The sequence below is a fragment of the Artemia franciscana genome, chromosome 17 (assembly GCF_032884065.1).
Source record: "Artemia franciscana chromosome 17, ASM3288406v1, whole genome shotgun sequence".
Classification (NCBI taxonomy): domain Eukaryota; kingdom Metazoa; phylum Arthropoda; class Branchiopoda; order Anostraca; family Artemiidae; genus Artemia; species Artemia franciscana.
The window spans coordinates 41030721-41056397 of NC_088879.1; the positions used below are offsets into that span (position 1 = coordinate 41030721).

General features: G+C 35.8%; 1 protein-coding gene and 1 long non-coding RNA gene across 4 annotated transcripts in view; one reads left to right on the top strand and one right to left on the bottom strand.

Annotated features, from left to right (window-relative positions):
• Nucleotides 1–25677, top strand: part of LOC136038243 (ras-specific guanine nucleotide-releasing factor 2-like) — a 296269-nt gene that overhangs the window by 77473 nt on the left and 193119 nt on the right. For all 3 annotated transcript variants that reach the window (XM_065721353.1, XM_065721352.1, XM_065721351.1), the window contains one exon: nt 11388–11596. In XM_065721353.1, coding sequence (XP_065577425.1) covers nt 11388–11596 — 209 coding nt within the window. The remainder of the gene's footprint in view (nt 1–11387; nt 11597–25677) is intronic.
• The window catches only part of LOC136038244 (uncharacterized), a 111055-nt gene that overhangs the window by 57896 nt on the left and 27482 nt on the right, over nt 1–25677 (bottom strand). The gene's annotated exons all lie outside the window — the stretch shown is intronic.

Here is a 25677-nt window from a genome sequence, read left to right on the forward strand (position 1 = left end):
GTTTGTCAATTCTACGATATTTTTCTTCAGTAAATAACAAAGTATTAGACAAACATTTCCTTTGTTCTATTTTATTAAGTATACTTTTAGGGTTATACTTTTTAAATTTATACGTGTTATGTTATGAAGTTATGCTTTAACGTTGTAATTATTAAAGTTTTACATATTATGTTATAAAGTTATACTTTCGAGTTATACATATACATATTATGTTATACTTTATTAAGCAGTTTGGTTGTCAAATGTTCTTAGTTTTTTCGCAGATTTTTCACTCATATATCTCTAGTTAGATTTGGCATCAGCTGCAACCAAAAACTGTAAAGCTGCAAAGCTTTATTAAAAATTGAATTTGCAAGATTTTCCTAATTTTTACAAATACATAGTTGCCCGAGTTTTTAAAATGCTGTCAACCAGACTTCATTATGCCTGTTCTTGGTGTTTTAAAGAAGTCGGCTACAGATATAAACTCAAAAACAATTATGAAGATGAACATTTTTGTACGATAAAAGATGCAGCTAACTAAAAGAATCCATGATATTCCACTAAGTCGTTCTATTAATCTATATCAAACAGTTCGTCATAACGAACTGTAAGTCAGGAGCTACTACTAATAACTCACTACAGCACCAAGCCGCCTGAGGCAAACACAGATACGCACACTCCTCCTCCAACCTAATCTATCCAAGATCCCCCACTTTACACCCTCCCAGTAAGTTCCCATTTCCTTTAAATCTTTATTTATGACATACTCCCAACCAAGACAAGGACGACCTGCTTTCCGTATATCCCCCGACGGTTGGCCGAAAAGGACAATCTTCGACAATCTGTCATCCTTCATCCGCAGAACATAGCCTAGGCATCTCAACCTTTCTTTCATTATTGCCCTGGAAAGCGGGATTAAACCACATTTTTTGCACAACGTACTATTTGAAATACGGTCAGTCATCTGGGTACCCAGAACAATCCGCAGGCAATTTTTCTGGAAAAAATCTAGTAAATTTTAATCTTCTTTTCGGAGCGCCCATGCTTCAGAGCCGTATTTGACCGCTGTCATCACTATAGCTTCCAATATTCTAATCTTGGTTTGCAGGCTTATCTTTCTATTCTTCCAAAAAATTTTTTAACTGTGAACAAGAGCTAAGAGCTCATATGGCACTTGTGACGAGGCGAGAAGAGCTAAGAGCCAAGAGATCATATGGTATGAGCTCTAACAAAATTCTATGAATCAATAGATTGATTTAAAAAGGAAAATAAGAGGCTTAATGCCGGTCAAGATTTAAAATAAGAGCTCTGAGTCACAAAGTCCTTCTAAATATTAAAATTCATTAAGATCCGATCACCCACTCGTAAGTTATAAATACCTAATTTTTTCTAATTTTTCCTCTCCCTTTTGCCCCCCACATGGTCGAGTCTGGGAAAACGACTTTATCAAGTCAAATTGTGCAGCTCCCTGACACGCCTACAAATTTTCATCGCCCTAGCACGTCCAGAAGCACCGAACTCGCCAAATCACTGAACCCCTCCCCCCAACTCCCCCAAAGAGAGCGAATCCAGTACGATTCTGTCAATCACGTATCAAGGACATTTGTTTATTCTATCCACCAAGCTTCATCCCGATTCCTCCACTCCAAGTGTTTTTCCAAGATTTCCCCTTCCAACTCCCCCCAATGTCAAAAGATCTGGTCTGGATTTAAAATAAGAGCTCTGAGACATGAATTCCTTCTAAAAATCAAATTTCATCACGATCATCTATTCGTAAGATATAAATACCCCAATTTCCATGTCTTCCAAGAATTCCGGTTTCCCCCTCCAACTCCCCCGAATGTCAAAGGATCTGGTCGGAATTTGAAATTAGAACTTTAAAGCACAAGATCCTTCTAAATATCAAATTTCATTAAGATATGGTCACCCTTTCGTAAGTTACAAATACCTCAATTTTCAAAATTACCCCCCCCCCCCAATTCCACCAAAGAGAGCAGATCCTGTCAAGTTATGTCAGTCACGTATCTTAGACAGGTTTCTATTCTTCCCATCCAGTTTCATCCTGATCTCACCGCTTTAAGTATTTTCTAAGATTTCCAGTCCCCCCCAACTGTCCCCCCCCCAATTACGCTTGATCCGGTTGAGATTTAAAATAAGATATCTGAGTTACGATATCCTTCTAAATATGAAGTTTCATGAAGATCCGATCACTCCTTCGTAAGTTAAAAATACGTAATTTTTTCTTATTTTTCAGAATTACCCCCCCCCCCCGTAATTGATCGGATCCGTTCCAATTTTGTAAATCACGTATGCAAGACTTCTGCTTATTTTTCCAACCAAGTTTCATCCCAATCCCTCCAATCTAAGCGTTTTCCATCATTTTAGATTTCCCCACCCCAAACTTCCCCCAATGTCACCAGATCCGGTCAGGATGTAAAATAAGAGCTTTGAGACACGATATCCTTCTAAATATCAAATTTCGTGGAGATTCAATCACCCGTTCGTAAGTTAAAAATACCTCATTTTTTCTAATTTTTCAGAATTAACCCCCCCCCCAACTACCCCAAAGAGAGTGGATCCGTTCTGGTTATGTCAATCATGTATCTAGGACTCGTGTTTTTTTCCCACCAAGTTTCATCCCGATCCCTCCACTCTAAGTGTTTTCCAAGTTTTAGGTTTCCCCCTCCCAACTCCCCCCCCAATGTCACCAGATCTGGTCGGGTTTAAAATAAGAGCTCTGAGCCACGATATCCTTCTAAATATCAAATTTCATTCAGATCCGATCACCCATTCGTAAGTTGAAAATACCTCTTTTTTTTAATTTTTCAGAAATACCCCCCCCCCCAACTACCCCAAAGAGATTGGATCCGTTCTGTTTATGTCAATCATCTATCTAGGACTTGTGTTTATTTTTCCCATCATGTTTCATCCCGGTTCCTCCACTCTAAGTGTTTTCCAAGTTTTAGGTTTCCCCCTCCCAACTCCCCACCCCCGTCACCAGATCCGGTCGGGATTTAAAATAAGAGCTCTAAGACACGATATCCTTCTAAACATCAAATTTCATTGAGATCCGATCACCGTTCCTAAGTTGAAAATACCTCATTTTTTCTAATTTTTAAGAATTACTACTCCCCCCAAACTGCCCCAAAGAGAGCGAATCAGTTCCAATTATGTCAATCATGTATCTGGGACCTGCACTTATTTTTTCCATCAAGTTTCATCCCGATCCCTCCGCTCTAAGTGTTTTCCAAGATTTTGGGCTTCCCCCACCTCCAACTCCCTCCCCAATGTCATCAGGTCCGGTCGGGATTTAAAATAAGAGCTCTGAGACACAATATCATTCCAAACATCAAATTTCACTAAGATCCAATCACCCGCTCATAAGTTAAAAATACTTCATTTTTTCAATTTTTTCCGAATTAACCGGCCCCCCACTCCCTTCCCCCAGATGGTCAAATCGGGAAAACGATTATTTCTAATTTAATCTGGTCCGGTCCCTGATATGCTTGCCAAATTTCATCGTCCTAGCTTACCTGGAAGTGCCTAAAGTAGCGAAACCTGGACTTTAGGTTTTCCCCCTCCAACTCCCCCCAATGTCATCAGATCCGGTCGAGATTTAAAATAAGAGCTCTGAGACACAATATCATTCCAAACATCAACTTTCATTAAGATCCAATCACCCGCTCATAAGTTAAAAATACTTAATTTTTTCTATTTTTTGCGAATTAACCGGCCCCTCACTCCCCCCCAGATGGTCAAATCGGGAAAACGACTATTTCTAATTTAATCTGGTCCGGCCCCTGATACGCTTGCCAAATTTCATCGTCCTAGCTTACCTGGAAGTGCCTAAAGTAGCAAAACCGGGACCGACAGACAGGCCGACAGACAGACAGACCGACAGACAGACAGACAGACAGACCGACAGAATTGGCGATTGCTATATGTCACTTGGTTAATACCAAGTGCCATAAAAAAACACCCTGAGCCTTAGATATTCTACTTTTAACATCTTCACTGTTCTCACTGTCTTTACTAATAATACTACCAAGGTAAGTGAAGCTGCCAACCTGATCAATCTTTTAGTTACCCAACGTCACCTTTTCATCTTCACTTATTCCTAGCCTTAGTGACTTAGTCTTCTTCGTATTAATTTTCAAGCCTATTCTAGCACCCTGAACTCGCAAAATCTCTAAAAATTCATTCATTTTGCTCACACATTCATCTAATATGCTCAAATCATCAACATAATCTAAGTCCAGGAGCGTGTTTGCTCCTCATTTGATTCCGTGGTCTTCAATTGCCTTTCCTGTGCTTCTTAAGACGATATCCATCAAATTGGTCCATATAGAGGGCGATATAACACAACCCTGCTTAACTCCTGATTTAATACAAAACCAGTTGCTAACCTCATTTCCTACCTTAACCGCAGCAGTATTGTTCTCGTACATAGCACAATTGACTTTAATGTATTTTTCTGGTATACCATATAAGGATAAGACCTATGCTAACGCTCTTCTATCAACAGAATCGAAAGCTTGCTCATAATCGATAAAACTGAGGACCAAAGGTGTTTGACAACGAACGGACTTCTCAATTATTAACCTAAGAGTGAAACCTTGGTCGACACATCCTCTACCTTTTCTAAAACCGCACTGTTCTTCCCTTAAAACTTTGTCTAGAGTATTTTTCAGTCTAAAAAGTATCATATTACTAAGTAATTTGCTACCTGCAGAGACCAGACTAATGCCTCGATAATTACGACACTCACTTGTTGCGGCAACCGATAGCAACTGAAACTCTAAGTAACAGAGTCATGATAACAATAGACACACGAAAAGAGTCGAATTTTGATGCTTATTTAAAAGGTGTAAAATTCATCAAACTTAGTGTTTATTCATCCAAAGTTACGAGCCTGAGGAAATTAGCCCTATTTTTGGAAAGGAGGGAAGACACACCCAAAACTTCGAGTAATCTTAATGAAAGTTTATTAATTGAAAAATTGCACCATCAGATTTAGCATACCAGAGAACCCTTCTGTTGAGGTTTCAAGCTCCTATATGTAAAACATGGAATTTGGCATTTTTTTCCAGAACAAAGATCAGGGATGCGTCTTTTTTTCAGGGGCTAATTATATTAAACCAATGATCGTAGAAGATTAGGATAGGGCTCATTTTATCGGGATCTGGTGCCCTTTTTCAGTGAACAAATATATTGGAAGACAGCTAGCCCCCCCTCCCATGCTTATTTTCCCCGAAAGATGAAAAATTTTGAGAAAGTTTAAAGTTTATTAAAACTTAAAAAAAAACTCACTATTCTGCTTAACTGAATTTGTCATTTAGGAATAAATCTTAAATAATTCGAACAAAATTCAAACTTTAGCGTAAGAAGCGAGTTATTAAGGAGGGGGTGAACCCCCTCATATACGGAATAATTTCTATCTGTTTTAAGTTTTAATGTTACTCGTGACTTTCAGCTGAAATATTTTTTTATTTAGTTTTTGAAAAAAAGGGTAAAAACTCGCCAGATCTATTGATGATGTACAGGTATTCAAATCAAAATTTTCGTTCCTCAGTTTACAACAACAGAAAGCAGGCCTGTGCCCAAGCCTTGTCATACCCAGAAATCAACCCAATACTCGATATTGCCAAGCAGAGCAACAATCCACGGTTCTACCCCAGGGTCAATTCGCGATACATTTTCATATTATTTATTTTTCTTCAAAATTCAATTATTTCCATGTGATGGAGAAGAGCCCCAGCCCAATTTTCCACACAAATCCTTTCTGTATCACATACTGTTTGTGAAATATGTAATTAACATATTTTGAAATTTGATAGTCAAGTTTTGATCGTAAATTTTTTTTTTTTTTTAGTGATTAACATTGAATGATTTATGTCTATTCCTTTGATATTCACGTCATTAAAGACTTATGGCATGCTTAATATTATGAATGTGGGGGTATATGTAGTTGGAAGGACAACAAGTCCAAAAGGATCACTTTCGAATATATATATATATATATATATACTTTTTTACTATTTTAGTATAAGTATACTATTAGTATACTAATATACTATTAGTATTAGTATATAATATACTATTTTAATATAAGTTTTTTTACTGTTTAATAAAGTAGAATTGAGAGAAAGAGTCTTAGCGTAAAGAGCGGGGAAACTAAATAGAGTAAATTTAGCGTAAAGAGCGGGGCGTTGAGAAGAGAACAGCTTCTATCATACATGGAGTAATTTCTGTTCGTTTTAACTTTTAATGTCGCTCCTTACTTTCAGTTAAAAACTTGTTTTTTTTTTATTTAATGTATGTATAAGGCTATGGAAGTTATAATTAACCTAGGCAGCCAAAACTACATCATCTAAAGCGGTTACGTGACTGAAACTTCGGTTTCATCTAGAGAAAAACTATACAATATTTATCTGCTTTTTATCTCCCTTTATTTTGAGGTTTGTTTTAATTAAAATGTTCTTGATAACAAGTTAACCTTGGCTGCTAAGCGTTGCCTCTAAGCTTATCTTGTGACCTATATACAAGCTCAAGCTATGATAGCTAACAACTCCTAGGCAACAAAGGGGTGGAAGTTTGAGTGAACCTGGCAAGTAGTTTTCACTGGGAGACACCTACTGAACTATTATAGTGACACTTGAAACTAGGAACTTGAAAGCTTTGGTGCATATAAATATCCATGATACCTTTGAGGCAGAGCTGTCTGGCTCCAAGCAACTTTCGATATCATTTTAACTTGGTGCAACTTACCGACTTTTTTCAATTAAAAGGTAATGGAAGATTGATTCCACCTAACTAGCCTTATTCCTAGGCCTGTCACGTAGCCTATATTCAGATTCAGGCTAGGAGTCTTTGACACTCCTAGGCAACAGTTGACATGCCTGACTGAACACGGAAGTGTTACCCGGAGATTTTCACTTAATTATTCTACCAACAATTGAAAGCTAGTGACGCAAAAGCGCTGGCGCATATAGTTATCCTAATGTTTTACTCCCGAGGATAAGAAGAAAATAGACGAGCCATGCCTTTTCCTTAGAAACGATGTTTACCTCGGATAATTGAATAGGAATGCCCCCTTCTGTTTTGCGTCAAAGGAACCTTTCTTCCGGTTCCGAGAGTGTCTGAAGCTTAAGTGCTAAACAAATTTCAACAATGGAGGACTTAGTGGTTAATTACGCGAACTTTCTACTGAGGACGAAATGAAACATAAATGTTGGAAAAAGGTCTTGTTTTATTTAGGAGATTTTATAAATTAATGGGTATTCTTAGATAGCCAGCATACACTTAAGTTACTAATTTAAAACAATTTAGTTTAATTACAATCAATGGAATGTGATTTTTTTTTTTCAGAGACCAGACTGCCTATCCTTCACGAAACAAATAAGAGTTTCAATAATAGCGACGAAAACGCTATATTTTGTTCTGCTTTGTTTGAATGAATTTATCATCTCACTTCATTCTATTTGTCAGTCCTGGTTGAACTTCGTTGAAGTAAGGATGCTAGGGTTGTTTTTAAAAAGTTAAAAAAAAAACATTATGAGTTTTAATTCTAACATTTTAATGTAAATTTATGTATACATTTTTTTTCTTTCTCGTATTGTGCTGAAGACAGTCCTTGGACATAGGCCCGAAATATCCACTGAGTTGATTTCCACTGTCTTAAAAAGAATTTCCCTATTGTTTCTACTTCGTGTTTGTAGAGTTTCAATAGGGATAAGTCCTTTGTTAGACAGTGGAAAACAAATACAAAAGTTCTGAATATTTCGAAGACACTGTCGGTTATCGTCAGCAGCAGAAATACCAAGTAATATAATCAAACAAATTATGTTTATACAAAAAAAATAAATCTAATAACATTTTAATCCTATGGACCGGTAATATTCAGTAACCCGAAAGTTATTCCATTTTTTCTCTATAAATATAGTTTGTGTTAATTATTATACTTTAGTATTTCTGCTGATGGTAAAGACCGACTGTCTTCAAAATATTCAGGACTTCTGTATCTATTTTTCAATGTCTAAAATCGACGCAAATCGATATTAGACAGTAATCGATATCGCATATACAGTAATCGATATCGCATAGACAGTAATCGATATCGCAGGATCGATGCAAAAGGATTTGACTTAGCAAAGAGTTACGTATCTCCAACGAAACGTTTTTTTACCCTAACATATAGACTGGATTATCAGAGAAAGTTACGTGAGGAATCATTCAAGTAAGAAGTAAAGCTACAGTGCCTTTTTTAAGGGCTGGAACAGATCAAAGGGCAACTGTCCACCCTTTTAGCGATCTCTGTACCCCGGGTACCCCTTCAGCCCCACATGCGACCGGATCACAAGTACAAGAGAAGCATTTTAATTGGAAAGGAGGAAACTTTTGAAAACCATGCCTTCAGAGCCAACATAAGAGTCCCTAATTATAAAAATTTCACAGCTAAAATGGAGGCTTCAAAGGTAATTATGAAAAGGTTTTGGTCTCACAACATAAGCTACAGGTGCCTAAAAAAGGTACATGGGTCGAAAGCCTCCTCCCCCTTTCTCCACAGTCCGAACTTCATAACTGCAGACATTCTGTGCATTCTTTCGGCACCTGATTGCTTACGGATCATTTGAGGAGATGTGTTAAACAACCAGTGACACTCCTGAATTGAAACGTGAGAACTGCATGAGATGTTGATTAAATAGTTCGTGTTAACGAACTATTGTAAGGACCGACCCGGCTCAATAGCAACCGAAACTCTAAAAGACAGAACTTTGAAACCAATAGATACATCAAAAGAATGATTTCAAATCAATCAAAGCTGATTTCAAATATATAAGTTTTATCAAGTAAATTCTTACCCATCAAAAGTTACGAGCCTTAGGAAATTTGCCTTAATTTTGAAAAGGATGAAATACCTCCTAAAAGTCAATAAAATCTTAATGAGAATTACACCATGAAATTCAGCATATCAGAGAACCCTACTGTAGAGATTTTAAGCTCCTATCTGCAAATATGTGGAATTTGTATTTTTTGCTAGAAGAAAGATCGCGGATGCGTGTTTATTTGTTTTTTTTTTTGTTGTTTTTTCTTCCCAGGGGTGATTTATCGATCCATTGGTTCTAGAATGTTGCGAGAGGGCTCATTCTAAAGAAAATAAAATTTTTAGTGCCCTTTTTGAGTGACCGAAAAAATTGGAGGGCATCTAGGCCCCCTCCCACGCTCATTTTTCCCAAGCTCACTGGATCAAAACTTTGAGATCTCCGTTTTGCTCAGCATAGTCGAAAAATCTAATAACTATGTCCTTGAAGACGAATTAATCTCCCATAGTCCCAGGGGGAAGGGCTGCAATTTATGAACTTTGCCCATTCTTTACACATAGTATTGGTTATTGGGAAGTATAAAGATGTTTTCAGGGGTTATTTTTTCTGGTGATGGGGGATGTTGGGGGGAGGGGGTTACGTGAGGAGCGACCCGGCTCAATAGTAAACGAAACTCTAAAAAACGGAATTTTGATGCTAAAGTATACATCATAAGAATTGGATTTTCCTGCTGATTTTAAATATATAAGTTTCATAAAATTTAGTCTTTGTCATCAAAAGTTACGAGCCTGAGAAAATTTGCCTTATTTTGGAAAATAGGGGAAACACCCCCAAAAAGTCATAGAATCTTAACAAAAATCACACCATCGCATTCGGCGTATCAGAGAACCCATAGGAAAAATCTCAAGCTCCTATCTATAAAAATGTGGAATTTCGTATTTTTTACCAGAAGACAAATCACGGGTGCGTGTTTATTTGTTTGTTTTTTTCCCCAGGGGTCATCGTATCGACCAAATGGTCCTATAATGTCACAAGAGGGCTCATTCTGACAGAAATGAAAAGTTTTAGTGCCCTTTTTAAGTGACCAAAAATTGGAGGGCACCTAGGCCCCCTCCCAAGCTCATTTTGTCTCCAAAGTCAACTAATCAAAATTTTGAGATAGCCATTTTGTTCCGCATAGTCGAAAAACCATAATAACTATGTCTTTGGGAATGAATTACTCCCCCAGAGTCCCTGGGGGAGGGGCTGCAAGTTACAAATTTCGACCAGTGTTTACATATAATAACGGCTCTTGGGAAGTGTACAGACGTTTTCAGGGGATTTTTTTGGTTTTGGGGGTGGGGTTGAGGGAAGGGGGCTATGTGATTAGATCTTTCCTTGGAGAAATATGTCATGGGGTAAGAAAAATTCAATGAAAAGGGCGCAGGATTTTATATGATTACTATAAAAAAACAATAAAAAAAATAAACATGAAAACGTTTTTTCAATTGAAAGTAAGGAGTAGCATTGAAACTTAAAACGAACAGAGATTATTACGCATATGAGGGGTTCTAAAAATACTTTAGCATAAAGAGAGAGGTATTTAGGAGGAGATAAATACCTCGCTCTTTATGCAATAGTATTTTTAGCAATTTCAACTATTTATTCTACGGCCTTTCTGATTTAGGGGTCATTCTTAAAGAATTGGGACAAAACTTACGATTTAGTGTAAAGAGCGAGGTATTAACGAGGGTACAAACCCCCTCATATACATAATAAAAATTTAAGAATATAAAAGTTTGTTACGTAAGTTAATTCTTAAGTTACGTATATTTTTTACTAATAAAAACATTCGTTAAAAATTAAAATTTATAGTCGCCTTTTTATGTAACCGAAAAATTGCAGGGCAACTAGGCCTCCTTCCCCACCCCTTATTTCTCAAAATCGTCTGATCAAAACTAACAGAAAGCCATTTAGCCAAAAAAGGAATTAATATGCAAATTTCATTTTAATAATTTATGTGTGGAGAGCCAAAATCAAACATGCATTAATTCAAAAACGTTCGGAAATTACATAAAAAAACTAGTTTTTTTAACTGAAAGTAAGGAGTGACATTAAAACTTAAAACGAACAGAAATTACTCCGTATATGAAATGGGTTGTCCCCTCCGCAATACCTCGCTCTTTACGCTAAAGTTTGACTCTTTGCCACAATTCTGCTTTTTAAAACAATTAAAAGCTTTAGCGTTAAGAGCGAGGGATTTTGAAGGGGACAACCCTTTTCATATACGGAGTAATTTCTGTTCGTTTTAAGTTTTAATGTGGCTCCTTACTTTCAGTTAAAAAAACTAGTTTTTTTTATGTAATTATTAATAGAAATGAAGATGATGCCCATGAGTCATATATCCATGTATCCACATTTTTACAATTTTCCAAAGGATTTTGTATATTTTACGTTTTGGTTTTATTGTTTTTTACTAAGACTTACTACTTGCTGAATTTAAATAACTCCCTCTCTCTCTCTCTCCAAACGTCTTAATTAGGCATTAGTTGTTTCATACAGTTGAGTTTTGGGCGATTTCTAAGACTGTTATTGTCATTCTAGTTATGTACCCTGAAGAAGGAATGGCGCTTGACACCCAGTAAAAGTACAACAGAATCACCAGGATCAGAAGAAGCTGAAACAGAGGAACTGAAGAAAATACGGAAAGTCCAAGGTTTTTTTAGAGGATGGCTTTGCCGACATAGGTGGAAAACTATCGTTGACGAATACATTAAATCTCCCCATGCTGAAAGCATGAGAAAAAGAAATAGGTACAATTTTAGCTGTTAAATAAGAAAATGTCCCAGTAGGTCTATATACACTAGAGGGAGGGAGGATAAACACCCCGAGAGATTTCTCCAATTGACTTTTTATCCAGAAAAAGTTTCATAATATTATCAGTAAGCCCCCCTCCCTATTTGTTTAAGGTTTACACTGTTCGTACTTATTAATGTACTTCATTACGACTGATGTTCTTCTTAATCATTAACATGAAGCTCAATCTATTTGACATGACCATACCTAAAACAACTGTTATAGTGATTGTTTCCTGCTGTTTTTCTTTCGTGTTTCCTTTCAGTTTCCTTTTAGCGCTTCGATCGTCTCTTTCTACTTTCTTTCAGAGGTATGAAGAAATTCTGATATTACAATTACTAGTTCTTGACAGTACAAAATGGTTTCACTTCGTGTATTTCCCTGATAAGTACAACTTGGGTGCAGGAGTAAATTTTCTATTACAACAGGGTTGCCAAACTTGTGGGATTGACAAACATTTTGATATCAACTGGTCATTATTATTTTTTACATAATACATATGTCTTAGATAACTTCAAAAGCACTGCTTCGAGGATAAAATTCATTCCTGAAAAAAGGTACCTTTCTAATATATATGAGGAGGGTGAGAGTTGAAACATCAAAATTGTTAATAAGGTCATAATTTCTATGGTTTTAAGTTTGAATTTTTTGAAAAATATGTTTTTAATTCATTTTCCCTAGTAGACTACTATTACTACTACTAACAACTCACCACAGCACCAAGCCGCCTGAGGCCAACACAGCTACGCACGCTCCTCCTACATCCCAATCTATTCAAAGCCTCCCTCTAGCCTCCCAGGAAGTTCCCATTTCCTTTAAATCTTTCTTTATGACATCCTCCCGCTCCAGGCGAGGATGACCTGCTTTCTGTTTAGCCCTAGACGGTTGGCCAAAAAGGACAATCTTCGGCAGTCTTTCATCCTTCATCTGCAGAACGTGTCCTAGCCATCTCAACCTTTCTTTCAATATAGCCCTAAAAGGCGGGATCGAACCACGTTTTTCATGCAGGCTACATTTTGAAATACCGTCAGTCAGCCGGGTGCCTAGAACCATCCGTAGGCAATTTCTCTAGAAAAGATCTAGTAAATCTTCATCCGCTTATGCGAAATTATGCACCACAGAATACTATTTTAAGAGAAACCACGTGAATCAACTTAGTTTTATGAAGCATTAAAATAAATGTTTTTTTTAGGACTTTTTAGGAACGAATATTCCGCCATGCAGTATTACTTCCTCTGCTACTGGGAAGATCAATGTGTAATTTTGCAGTCTAGGCTACCTCATAATTCTAATCAATAGCAACCTGGTCCTTTTTGGAGCAAAATCGTAGTTTGGTTCCACAAAATGTCCGAAGACGCCACATTCCCGTGACACACTCCTTTAGACAAGTTAAAAATGGCAACAGAACTTTAATTTCCGTTCGAATGAACCCTTATTTGATCTCTTAGGACAACTGTTAGATGCAATTACCCCTTGGAAAAAAAATAAACACGTATCTTCTTGAAAAAAAACTGAATTCTACATTTTTGTTGATAAGAGCTTGAAGCTATTACATTATGGTACCCTGAAGTTGTGAATTGGATGGTATGGTTTTCATTGAAATCATTTGTGTTTTGGGGGTGCTCCCTCTCTTTTCCAAAATCAGGCAGTTTTTCTCAGGCACGAAGCTTTTGACAGGAAATTTATACTTAAGATCTTTATATATTTGAAAACAGAATATAACTCAATTGTTATGACGAATAAATGTTTATAGTAAAAACGCTTAGGTGACGCTAGTATCTGAATTCTGGATGTTATGCCTGATTGAGGGGAATTTTCGAGTTAATCCAAATAGCCAAATAATAATACTACGTAAAGACTGCCTAATATTTTTACCGGATATTTCTTTGGCAATTTGGCAACTAGTAAACACTTATCAGTACATAGAATATAAGCTTTGATTTATTTAATGGTCTATTGAGCTTGCTTGAAAAACATTTTTTCTTATACCTTATCAGACACAGAACCGCACCGAATATTCGGTTGAATGGATATCGGTTTTTTAATTGCTGACATTAAAAAGGCCGATAAAGCTGTATTGGAATTCTTGTAGAACCCTGCTCTCTAAAAAAAAATTAAGCTCCAATCCAAAATAAAAGAGTGTTTAATATTCACACCCATAAATACATTCTTTTCCTTGAAACAAATGAAGTTTAGCTGTCAGGTCGAAATTCAATCCTGACACCACTTAGTTTAATAGTCAGAGATTTCGGTCATTTTTCATTTTCAGGTTTTGCGTGATACTATATATTATGCTTTTTATGTTTTGATTTAAATATAATTTATATGAATAAACTTGTATATAAATTCGCACTAAATATGCTCATATTAATTTTTTTTTAAATCTAAAGTAAGTGCCAGCTAATTTACATTTATCTAAGGTAATATGATATATTTAGTTAATATGGAATTTTAGATGTTTCGACAGTGGTGTAGCAAGGCTTAATTTAGATTTAAGATTAGGTAAGATTTATTCATTACCAAAACACACATACAATATTACATTTTGCTATTCCCCCAAATGCTCTTTGGCATGTAAAAAAGGGGGAAAATAAACGAGTCACTTACTCAGAAAAGAAAAAAAAAAGATCCATTACTCACAGAGAATAGAGCAAAAAGGAGAAGAAAAGAAAATATAAATAAAATAATAACCACAGAAAACAAAACTAAATAGACTAATAGATTGAATAGATTAAATTAATTATGTAGATAAGTAGATAAAATAGACTCCATACATACATACACGCATATACACATATAAAAATAGATAAAATAATTTCTAAGAAGCCAAAGAATTTTTAAAAAATTTTTTTGAACAAACGGAATAAGTGGCACCTTCGAGCTGATTCGGGGAACCTATTCCATACAATGTGACTCGCAACTAAAGGATTAAAGTCTGACCTTACACAAGGAGTAAAAGGAACTTGAATGTGATTTTTGGTATTGCGAAGATGATAATTATTCTAATAAGAGGTGAAAGATGGCGGAACACTTAGGAGATGGGGGAGATCACCAAGAAGCTGAGAAAAAGTAAAACAGGCATACGAAAGAATATACAGTGACTCGAGATCAAGTAATGGGATAACTCTTGAACGGTTAGTTTCCTTAATAAAGTTTCTAGCTTTATTATAAACCTTAGAAAGTGGTTTTAACAGAGAAGGAAAGGTCGACATCCATACTATTGGACAGTAGGGAACGTAAGATCGGGTCAAAGAATGAAAAAGGATTTCCAAAATTGATCCAGGGAAAATATGTTTAAATTTCGTTAAAATACCGAGACTCCTGCATACCTTCATTTTAATCAAATCAATGTCACGCTTAAAAGACAAGTTTTCATCAACAAGAATGCCCAAAAAACGAACATATCGATCTTTAGATCTATGCATTATCTCATTTGGCTGCTAAATTTCTGATAACTTGGGTTAAATCTGAGAAACATGCGAAAATATAAAAAACTGGACTTCAAGCATCAATCTATAAAATTACTCTCTCAAACAAGTATTCCAAATTTAATCGAAGCTCGGATTCACAGTTTCCCGAAGTGCCAAGTGTGCTACATCAGCAAAACAAACAAGGACATCAGAAGATAGCGAACTATAGCTGGCACTATGGGCAAGGGAAGGTTTAGGATGACAGAGTCTACAGAAATTAATAGGTTTCTGCTTTTTTACTGCGTAAAAAAGATCATTTACATAAATCTAAAATAGCACTGGCCCTAAAACTGATCCCTGAGGGACGCCAAAATTCACTTGTGAGGGTGAACGGAAAAGTGGATCGACAGATAACCTATGAATGAATGAATGAATGAACTTCATCATTCAAATAATCATTCCTATCATTCAAATAAGATTGAAACCAAGAAAATACATTACCCCTAATGCCAAAATGGGAAATCTTCTATAAAAAAATTTCATGGGTTAAGGAATTAAATGTCCTGCGAATATCCAGGAAATATAGCAGCCGGAATTGATCCCGAATCCAATGCAGAATGTATAAAATTCAAAAGGCTCATACAGGTATGCTCAGTGGAGTGGTTCATCCGGAAACCAAATTGAAAATCATGAAGAAACTTTTTAGATTTTAGAAATTTCAGGAGACGAGAAAGCCTAGCTTTTTCGAAGATTTTACTAAATACTGATAAAATTAAAATTGGTCGATAATTTGCTGGATCCTTTCTTGGTCCGCCTTTATACAGAACAATAATCCGAGCACGCTTGAGAGCATCCGGAAAAACACCATATTTAAATGAAATATTAACAAGTTTTGATAGAGGCACAATTATTGAAAGAAGAATATATTTAACTGCCTTAGTAGGAATTTAATCTGGCCCAGATGAGGATGATTTTTTCAAGCCATTAACAATTATAGTAATTTCACTTTCTGTTACTGGCTCTAGAAACATAGACTTAACACAAGACGGCCCGAGGTAAGATCTAAAGTCCGACTTAGACCGAGATAAAGTAGCTGTGGAAGCAATATTCTTACCAATACTAGCGAAGAATGAAGTGAATGCTTCTTGGATATAAAGATCACCCTCTACAGTTTCATCACCAATGACCAGACTCAAAGGTAAAGAGCTAGATTGAGAACCAGGTTTAAGCACAGAATTTATTACCTTCCAAGTTTTACGAATATCCTTGTCACACGCAGCGGAATTATTTAGATAATAGAGAGATTTGGCTTTCCTAGACAAAGAATTATATATATTCCGGTAAATCTTGAATTGACAAAGACGAATAGCACTCGTTGAAAGTGTAGCACATTTATGATACCTCCAGAGATTATTTTTCCTTCTCCAGCTTTTGAGAAGTCCGGATGTCATCCATGGGTTTAGAGGAACAATCCTTTTAGACCTGCGATTAGAAGGTGGTACTTTACAAATGCTAAGAATAGCCTCTTTTATGATTCCATAAAACGACTCAAATAAACAAGAAAAATCCTTATCATTATCAAATAAGCTCCACGAATTTTTCGGTAATCAAACAGTTCGTGGTAACAAACTGTAGTTAGGAGCGACCCGGCTCAATAGTAAACGAAACTCTAAAAAACGGAATTTTGATGCTAAAATATACATAAAAAGAATCGGATTTTCATGCTGATTTTAAATATATAAGTTTCATCAAATTTAGTATTTGTCATCAAAAGTTACGGGCCCGAGAAAATTTGCCTTGTTTGGAAAATAGGGGGAAACACCCCCTAAAATCCATAGAATCTTAACGAAAAATTACACCATCGTATTCAGCGTATCAGAGAACCCAATATAAGAAGTTTCTAGCTCCTATCTACAAAAATGTAGAATTTCATATTTTTTGCCTGAAGACAGATCACGGGTGCGTGTTCATTTGTTTGTTTTTTTTTTTTTTCTTTCTTCTTTTCCCCAGGGGTAATCGTATCGACCAAGTGGTCCTAGAATGTCACAAGAGGGCTCATTCTAACGGAAATGAAAAGTTCTAGTGCCCTTTTTAAGTGACCAACAAATTGGAGGGATCCTAGGCCCCCTCCCACGCTCATTTTTTCCCAAAGTCAACGAATCAAAATTTTGAGATAGCCATTTTGTTCTGCATAGTCGAAGACCATAATAACTATGTCTTTGGGGATCACTTACTCCCCCACAGTCCCTGTGGGAGGGGCTGCAAGTTACAAACTTTGACCAGTGCTTACATACAGTAATGGTTATTGGGAAGTGTACAGACGTTTTCAGGGGGATTTTTGGGTTTGGGGTGTGGTTGTGGGGATTGGGCTATGTGGGAGGATCTTTCCTTCGAGGAATATGTCGTGGGGGAAGAGAAAATCAATGAAAAGGGCGCAGGATTTTCTGGCATTACTATAAAAAAAACAATGAAAAAATAAACATGAAAAAGTTTTTTTCAATTGAAAGTAAGGAGTAGCATTAAAACTCAAAAAGAACTGAGGTTGTTACGCATATGAGGGGTTCTAAAAATACTTTAGCATAAAGAGAGAGGTATTTAGGAGGAGATAAATACCTCGCTCTTTATGCTAAAGTATTTTTAATAATTTCAACTATTTATTCTACGGCCTTTGTGATTCAGGGGTCATTCTTAAATAAGGGACAAAACTTAAGATTTAGTGTAAAGAGCGAGGTATTAACGAGGGGACAAACCCCCTCATATACATAACAAATATATAAGAATATAAAAGTTTGTTACCTAAGTTAATACTTAAGTTACGTATATTTTTTACCAATAAAAACGTTCCTTAAAAATTAAAAGTTTTAGTTGCCTTATTAAGTAACCGAAAAATTGGAGGGCTGCTAGGCCTCCTTCCTCATCCCTTATTTCTCAACTGTTTTTTTACTGTTTTAAGAAGTAGAGTTAAGAGAAAGAGTCAAACTTTAGCATAAAGAGCGGGGCGTTGAGGAGGAAAAGCCCCTTTCATATACGGAGTAATTTCTGTTCGTTTTAAGTTTTAATGTCGCTCCTTACTTTCATTTAAAAAAATTTGTTTTTTTTTATTTAATCTAAAACAAATACACCTGACTTTGCCAACTTACTTTTTGCTCCAAACACTTTACGAGCAGTATCTAAGCTTTAAAATTTTACTAGAACTGGGGCGATTTTCACATTCTCACTTTGAGTAGCAGGCATGCGGAATCGATTAAACTTTAAGATTAAGAGGTCCATTTTTTTTTTTAAATTTTGCAAGCCCATTATTTTTGTTATCACTCCATTAAGATTTTCTCTCAGTTCCACATTGGGGTTTGGTTTCACACCGCAGAAAATTAGAAAATTATAGAAAATTAGGGTATCAAGTAAGGCATCCTGCTCTAGTTGGTCAAACTTGTCTCAAACTTGTCTAGAAATTTTATTTTCAAGCAGGTTCACTGCATTATAAAGCTTCTGAAGGGTTGTTTCAATTTTTTTCAAATTTTGCATTATATTCAAGGGATATCGAATTGTAAACATCGTTCACAATATCTTTCACAATATATCACTGATAATTTCCGAAGCTCGGCGATCTTTCATTGTATTTGATACGACACGAAAAATATCATTCATTAGGTTAGACTTAGTGTTCATTAGTTCCTCTTGAGTTTCATTTATTATTTCTTTTAAAGTTGATGCTGCTGCAGAAGTTGAAGTTAATGGTGCTCTTCTGGAATTTCCCTTAGTTTTAGCGGGTTGTGATAAGTAGGTTTTACTTCGAGTCTTGAAAATATCAGAAGATAAGCGCTGCTCTTCAAAAGCCTTATTTAAATCTTTATCTGTCCTCGTACAAGGTTCTTTAAAACGGTCATTCCAGTTGCGGATATGTGCTTCAGCTATATTATGTTCAGAGTGGGCGCCATAGCAAAAGACTAGATATCTAGCTTGATTTTTCTGGTCTTTCTTGGTTTTAATAACTACTGATGGCCATAAGGGGTATCCCTGAAATGAAGCTAGGACAAGATCGAACGGTTTGTATTTTGCCATTTTACAATCTTCAATCACAATGGGGGGGGGGCACTACAGGTAACAAATTTCAACAACAGAATGTTCCAATTTTCCGCCCCAAAAGTACTCACGTTTGTAATATATGCTTGGGTATTCACGCAAGTTCATCAAATTATCAGCAAGGACTATATCCGATTCAATTGAAAACTTGGTTTAGCTTTTCACTCTTTGAACTCTGACAGTGAACTAACCTCTTGAATGAATGAATTTATTTAGTGATTCAACTTATAAAAAGTATTTCACTTTCTATTCTAAAGCTAAACACTATGGACAAAAAGAAAAAGAAAAAAAAAAAAAAATTAGCCTTACGGCATTTCACGACTAACAAAGAAACAAAACTAAACATCTAAAATAAACTACAAAACACATAATTTTGTACATACAATCTAACTAAACAAGAGAAAACAAGAACAAAAAGACGAACTAAATAATACACACTGAATTCCATTATCAAAATTAAAAAAATAATCCACATATTTTTTTTTAAATAAGATTATAACCCCAAATCCAAACGTTTAGTTTTTCTTATGTATTCCAGTAAAATATTTCTAACATTCCTAAATTTAAAAATCAAATCAAGATTAAACGGAAAAGGAACATTGATACTATTAAGGTGAAATATTAATTCTAAACGTTCACGAACAAAAATAGGGCACTCAAAAAGAAAATGGGAGCAAGTTTCATTTACACCGCAAAGGCACAACTCCGTATCAATTTTGTTTATTCGGTGAAGAAAGAAATTTAGCCTGCAATGACCCGTAATAATCTGCGTTAGATGGTAGGAGGGCTGAACTTTGCAAACAGCTAATAAATCTTCTGTTGAAGCAAAAAAGCGAATTGACCAAGAACTAACTTTATTCTTAAATTCTTCATACCATCGTCCGTAAAGTATATTTTTCAATGCCTTTCTATTAATATGAAAAGTTGAAGTATGGATTTCTCGTACTGTCGAAAGGCCTAAGATATCTACTAATGATTCATCAGTGAAAGTACTATGATTGGATGAGCGTTTAGAAAGGGGGAATTCAGGAGAAGTGAAATTTGGCCAGTGACTTGGACGGCCTTTTTTCGCATAGCGCAATGTCGCTAGCTCAGTCGCTCGGAAAGAAATTGGCAATACCCCAACAATGGCCGTAATTACGTCATTTTGGGCAGAACGGAAAGATTTTGAGATTATTATCATTGAAATTCTTTGAGCAGACTGTAGCATTTGTAAAATATTTTTAGGTAATTCAACATTTGCTAACCCGGTGTCTTTTCAAATTGAGGTGAGAGTGGGAATGCACATCCAGATATAGAACTTTGGGATTTCAGGATTGAGGAGAATAACGTCCATTTTTCTTTTTGAAATTTGAGAACAGTGTTTATTGATACCCATATGGCTGAAACCTTTACCTTTCATACTGAAAATTTTACCTTACAGACAGTTTTTCAATAAAAAAAAAGAAAAAAGAAGAGAAAACAACACAAGTAAAAGAATTAGACAGAATTCGAGACAATTTTTTTTCTGGTTTTACAATCACCATTTTCTGGTCCTTTCTTTTATTTCCCTCTATGAATTGTTGTTTTACGGTCTTTTTCAAAAAGTTTGGTAAAAAAAACCTAAATAAAAAGAAAGCCTTGTTCTTTCATCTTCTACTATAACAGTCGCAGCGGCGGATACATTTTTGCTCCTAACCTATATTAAATAAAAAACAAGTTTTTTTAAATGAAAGTAAGGAGCAACATTAAAACTCAAAACGAAAAGAAATTACTCCGTATATGAAAGGGGCTTTTCCTCCTCAACGCCTCGCTCTTTACGTTAAAGTTTGACTCTTTCTCTTAACTCTATTTTTAAAACAATAAGAAACTTTAGCGTAAGGAGCGGGGCGTTGAGGAGTAAAAGCCCCTTTCATATACGGAGTAATTTTTGTTCGTTTAAGTTTTAATGTTGCTCCTTACTTTCATTTAAAAAAACTTGTTTTTATTATTAAATTTCTGGACGTTTTTGAATTAATGTATGTTTTGATCTTGGCTCTCCGCACATAAATAATTAAAACAAAATTTGCATATTAATTAATTGCAATTAATCGGAATATTTTGAAAAAAAAGGAGCGAGGGAGGAGGCCTAGTTGCCCTCCAAGTTTTGGATTACTTAAAAAAGCAACTAGAACCTTTAATTTTTACAAACGTTTTCATTGGTAAAAAATATACGTAACTTGCGAATTAAACTCCTCATATGCGTAATAATATTTGTTAGTTTTAAGTTTTAATGCCGCTCCTTACTTTCAGTAGAAAAAACTTTTCATATTTTTTTCCTTGTTTTTTAAAATAATGCTAGAAAATCCTGCGGGGCGCAGGATTTTCTTCACTGAAATTCTCTTCCCCCATGAGAATTTTCTCCATGGAAATATCCTCCCAGGTAACCCCCCTTCAACTCTCCCCCTTAAATAAAAAAATCCCCCTTGAAACGTCTGTAAACTTTTCATTAATCATTACTATATGTAAACACAGGTCAAAGTTTGTAATTTGCAGCCCCTCCCACGGGGACTGCAGGGGAGTAAGTCGTCCCTAAAGACATATTTATTAGGTTTTTCGACTATGGTGAATAAAATGGCTATCTCAGAATTTTGATCTGATGACTTTTGGGAAAAAATGAGCCGTGATAGGGGGCCTAGGTGCCCTCCAAATTTTTGGTCACTTAAAAAATTAGGTTTTTTAAAAATTTTTGGATTTTTTAAAATTTTTGGGACTTTTCTTAGAAAATACTTAAAGCGGAGAGATCAGGATGAAACTGGATTGGAAGAATACAAACCTGTCTAAGGTACGTGAATGACATAACCGCACCGGATCTGCTCTCTTTGGTGGAGTTGGAAGGGGGGGGGGGTAATTTGGAAAAATGAGGTATTTGTAACTTACAAAAGGGTGACCAGATCTTAAAGATCTTATTGATATTTAGAAGGATCTTGTGCTTTGAAGCTCTAATTTCAAATTCCGACCAGATCCTGTGACATTGGGGAGAGTCGGAGGGGGATTTTTATCTTACGAATGTGTGATCGGATCTTAATGAAATCTGATATTTAGAAGGGATTCATGTCTCAGAGCTCTTATTTCAAATCTCGACCAGATCTTTTGACATTGGGGAGAGTTGGAGGGGGAAATCTTGGAAAACACTGGGAGTTAAGGAATCGGGATGAAGCTTGGTGGATAGAATAAGCAAATTTCCTTGATACGTGATTGACGTAACCGTACTGGATTCACTCTTTTTGGGGGAGTTTGGGGAAGGGGTTCAGTGATTTAGCGGGTTTGGTGCTTCTAGACGTGCTAGGATGATGAAAATTGGTAGGTGTGTCAGGGAACTGCAAAAATTGACTTGATAAAGTCGTTTTGTAACTTACGAGTCGGTGATTGGATCTTAATGAATTTTGATATTTAGAAGGACATCGCGACTCAGAGCTCTTATTTTAAATCCTGACCGGCATTAAGCCTCTGATTTTCCTTTTAAATCAATCTATTGATTCTTAGAATTTTGCTAGACCTCACGCCATATGAGCTCTTGGCTCTTAGCTCTTCTTGCCTCGTCACAAGTGCCATATGAGATCTTAGCTCTTGTTTTATTTGTTATTCATTGGTTAGCCAAGATTCACGGCGTTACTTGAGTTGCGTTTTCTTCTTCTTTTAAGTCAAAACTAGGGTTTTTTAAACCGTAGTTAAAAATGTCAGAACGAACTTGTAAATTTCAAATGAATGTACCATTTTGTCTTGTCCAAGAAAGTTTTATGACAAATTATTTCACTATGCTAATTCAGCCTCCTCATGACTTCCTTTAAAGTTTCCTCGTAGGGTACTTTTCAAAGTTTGGAAAACTTTTTATGACGGTGATTGGTGATTTGTTATAGGTTATAATTGACTATATTCTCTTTAATTAGGTGTTGATCCTTCTTTTGGATGTTTTCAAACAGTTCGTAGTAACGAACTGTAGTAAGGAGCGAGCCGGCTCAATAGTAACCAAAACTCTAAAAAATGGAATTTTGATACCAATAGCTACATCAAAAGAATCGCATTTTAATGCTGATTTTAAATATATAAGCTTCATTAAGTTTACTCGTACCCATCAAAAGTTACGAGCCTGAGAAAGTTTGCCTTATTTTAGAAAACAGGGGGAAACACCCCCTAAAAGTCATAGAATCTTAACGAAAATCACACCATTAGATTCAGTGTAGCTAATTCAGTGTAACAGATTCAGTATAACAGAAATTACTTCGTATATGAAAGGGGCTGCTTCCTCATCAACGACCCGCTCTTTACGCTAAAGTTTTTTACTGTTTTAAAAAGCAGAGTTGAGAGAAAGAGTCAAACTTTAGCGTAAAGAGCGGGGCGTTGACGAGGAAGTAGCCCCTTCCATATACGAAGTAATTTCTGTTCGTTTTAAGTTTTAATGTCGCTCCTTACTTTCAGCTAAAAAAAACTTGTTTTTTTTATTTAATTACATCAAAAGAATTTGCATTTTAATGCTGATTTTAAATATATAAGTTTCATCAAGACCAAATTTACCTATCAAAAGTTACGAGCCTGAGAAAATTTGCCTCATTTTAGAAAATAGAAGGAAACACCCTGTAAAGTCATACAATCTTAACAAAAATCACACTATCAGATTCAGCGTATCAGAGAACCTTACTGTAGAAGTTTCAAGCTCCTATCTACAAAATGTAGAATTTCGCATTTTTTCCAGAAGACATATCACGGATGCGTGTTTATTTGTTTTTTTGTTTGTTTTCTTTTGTTTTTTGTTTTTTCGCTCAAATGGTGATGAGAAAATGGTGATTGTAAAACCAGAAAAAAATTGTCTCGAATTCTGTCTAATTCTTTTACTTGTGTTGTTTTCTCTTCTTTTTTTCCCCTTTTTTTATTGAAAAACTGTCTGTAAGGTAAAATTTTCAGCATGAAAGGTAAAGGTTTCAGCCATATGGGTATCAATAAACATTGTTCTCAAATTTCAAAAAGAAAAATGGACGTTATTCTCCTCAATCCTGGAATCCCAAAGTTCTATATCTGGATGTGCATTCCCACCCTCACTTCAATTAACCAGAGGCGCCATTTGGGGGGGGGATCAGGGGTGGGCAAATGCCCACCCCAGATTTTCCAGGGGGCGCAAGCTTCCACCACAAAGGTTCCTTTTCCGGCCATAATTATCCGTTATGTCCAACATAATCCATTCTGTTCAAATGATTCAAACTAATTGCACGCCTATTAGCCAAATAGCGGAATTACCTTCGACCCTTGAGGTAAATACGCTATTAATCATTGTAAACTTTGAAAGTAGATTAGATTCATAATAAAAGTCTCAAGTTCTGTCAAATGCCCCATGCCCACCCCAAGATTTGGCCCAAATGGCGCCTCTGCAATTAACCTAACTAGACGAACAAACCTAACCTAACCTTACTATTGAGCCGGGTCGCTCCTTACTACAGTTTGTTACCACGAACTGTTTGAAAGATACCGGGTTAGCAAATGTTGGATTACCTAAAAGGTTAGTTCACCTTCAGAGTTCAAAGAGTGAAAAGCTAAACCCGTTTTCAATTAAATCAGATGTAGTCCTTGCTGAGAATTGGATGAACTTGCATGAATAACCAAGCACATATTACAAACATGAGTACTTTAGGGGCGGCAAATTGGAACATTTTGTTGATGAAATTTGTTACCTGTAGTGTCCCCCCCCCCATTGTGACTGAAGATCGTAAAATACGGTAAAATTCTAGTTAATTGACTTCTTTCTTTCTCGGAAAGGGTTAAGGTTAGGAAAATGAAACTTTCAGGGATGGGTCTACAGGCTAAAGTACGTCCGGGAAGGTATTTTAAAACAACCACCTCCACTCTTTCTCCCTCTAGAGGGCCCTGAAATTTGCCTACATGACATGTCTATATCTATTGAAATTTGACAAAACAACAATTTACCTTAATTTTCAGTTACTAGTTGCTTTTTATCTACCTTTAGTTCTGAAAATACAATTCCTGTTATTTGAGTAGAATTTTGAGCCATATCAATGTTTTTTTTTCAAAATTTAGGAAATGTATTTGCATATCCTTAAAACCTTATAAAATGGAATTGAGCAAATTTACGAAGCTGAAAACAATTTTGTTGTACTTCAATTAAGCAGAAGATCTATTTTGCAAGGTTTCACTTTTATAAGACACATATTTTTAATGGTCAGGGCCCTCTAGAGAGAGAAGGAGTGGAGGTAGTTGCTTCAAAATACCTTCCGGGACATATTTTAGTCTGTAGATTCATCCCTGAAAGTTTCATTTTCTAAATCTAAACCCTTTCTGAGATAGAAGTAAATTAACTAGAATTGTACCCGATCTTGTCCTAGCTTCATTTCAGGGATACCCCTTATGGCCATCAGTAGTTATTAAAACCACCAAAGACCAGAAAAATCAAGCTAGATATCTAGTCTTTTGCTATGGCACCCACTCTGAGCATAATATAGCTGAAGCACATATCCGCAACTGGAATGACCGTTTTAAAGAAGCTTATGTGAGGACAGATAAAGATTTAAATAAGGCTTTTG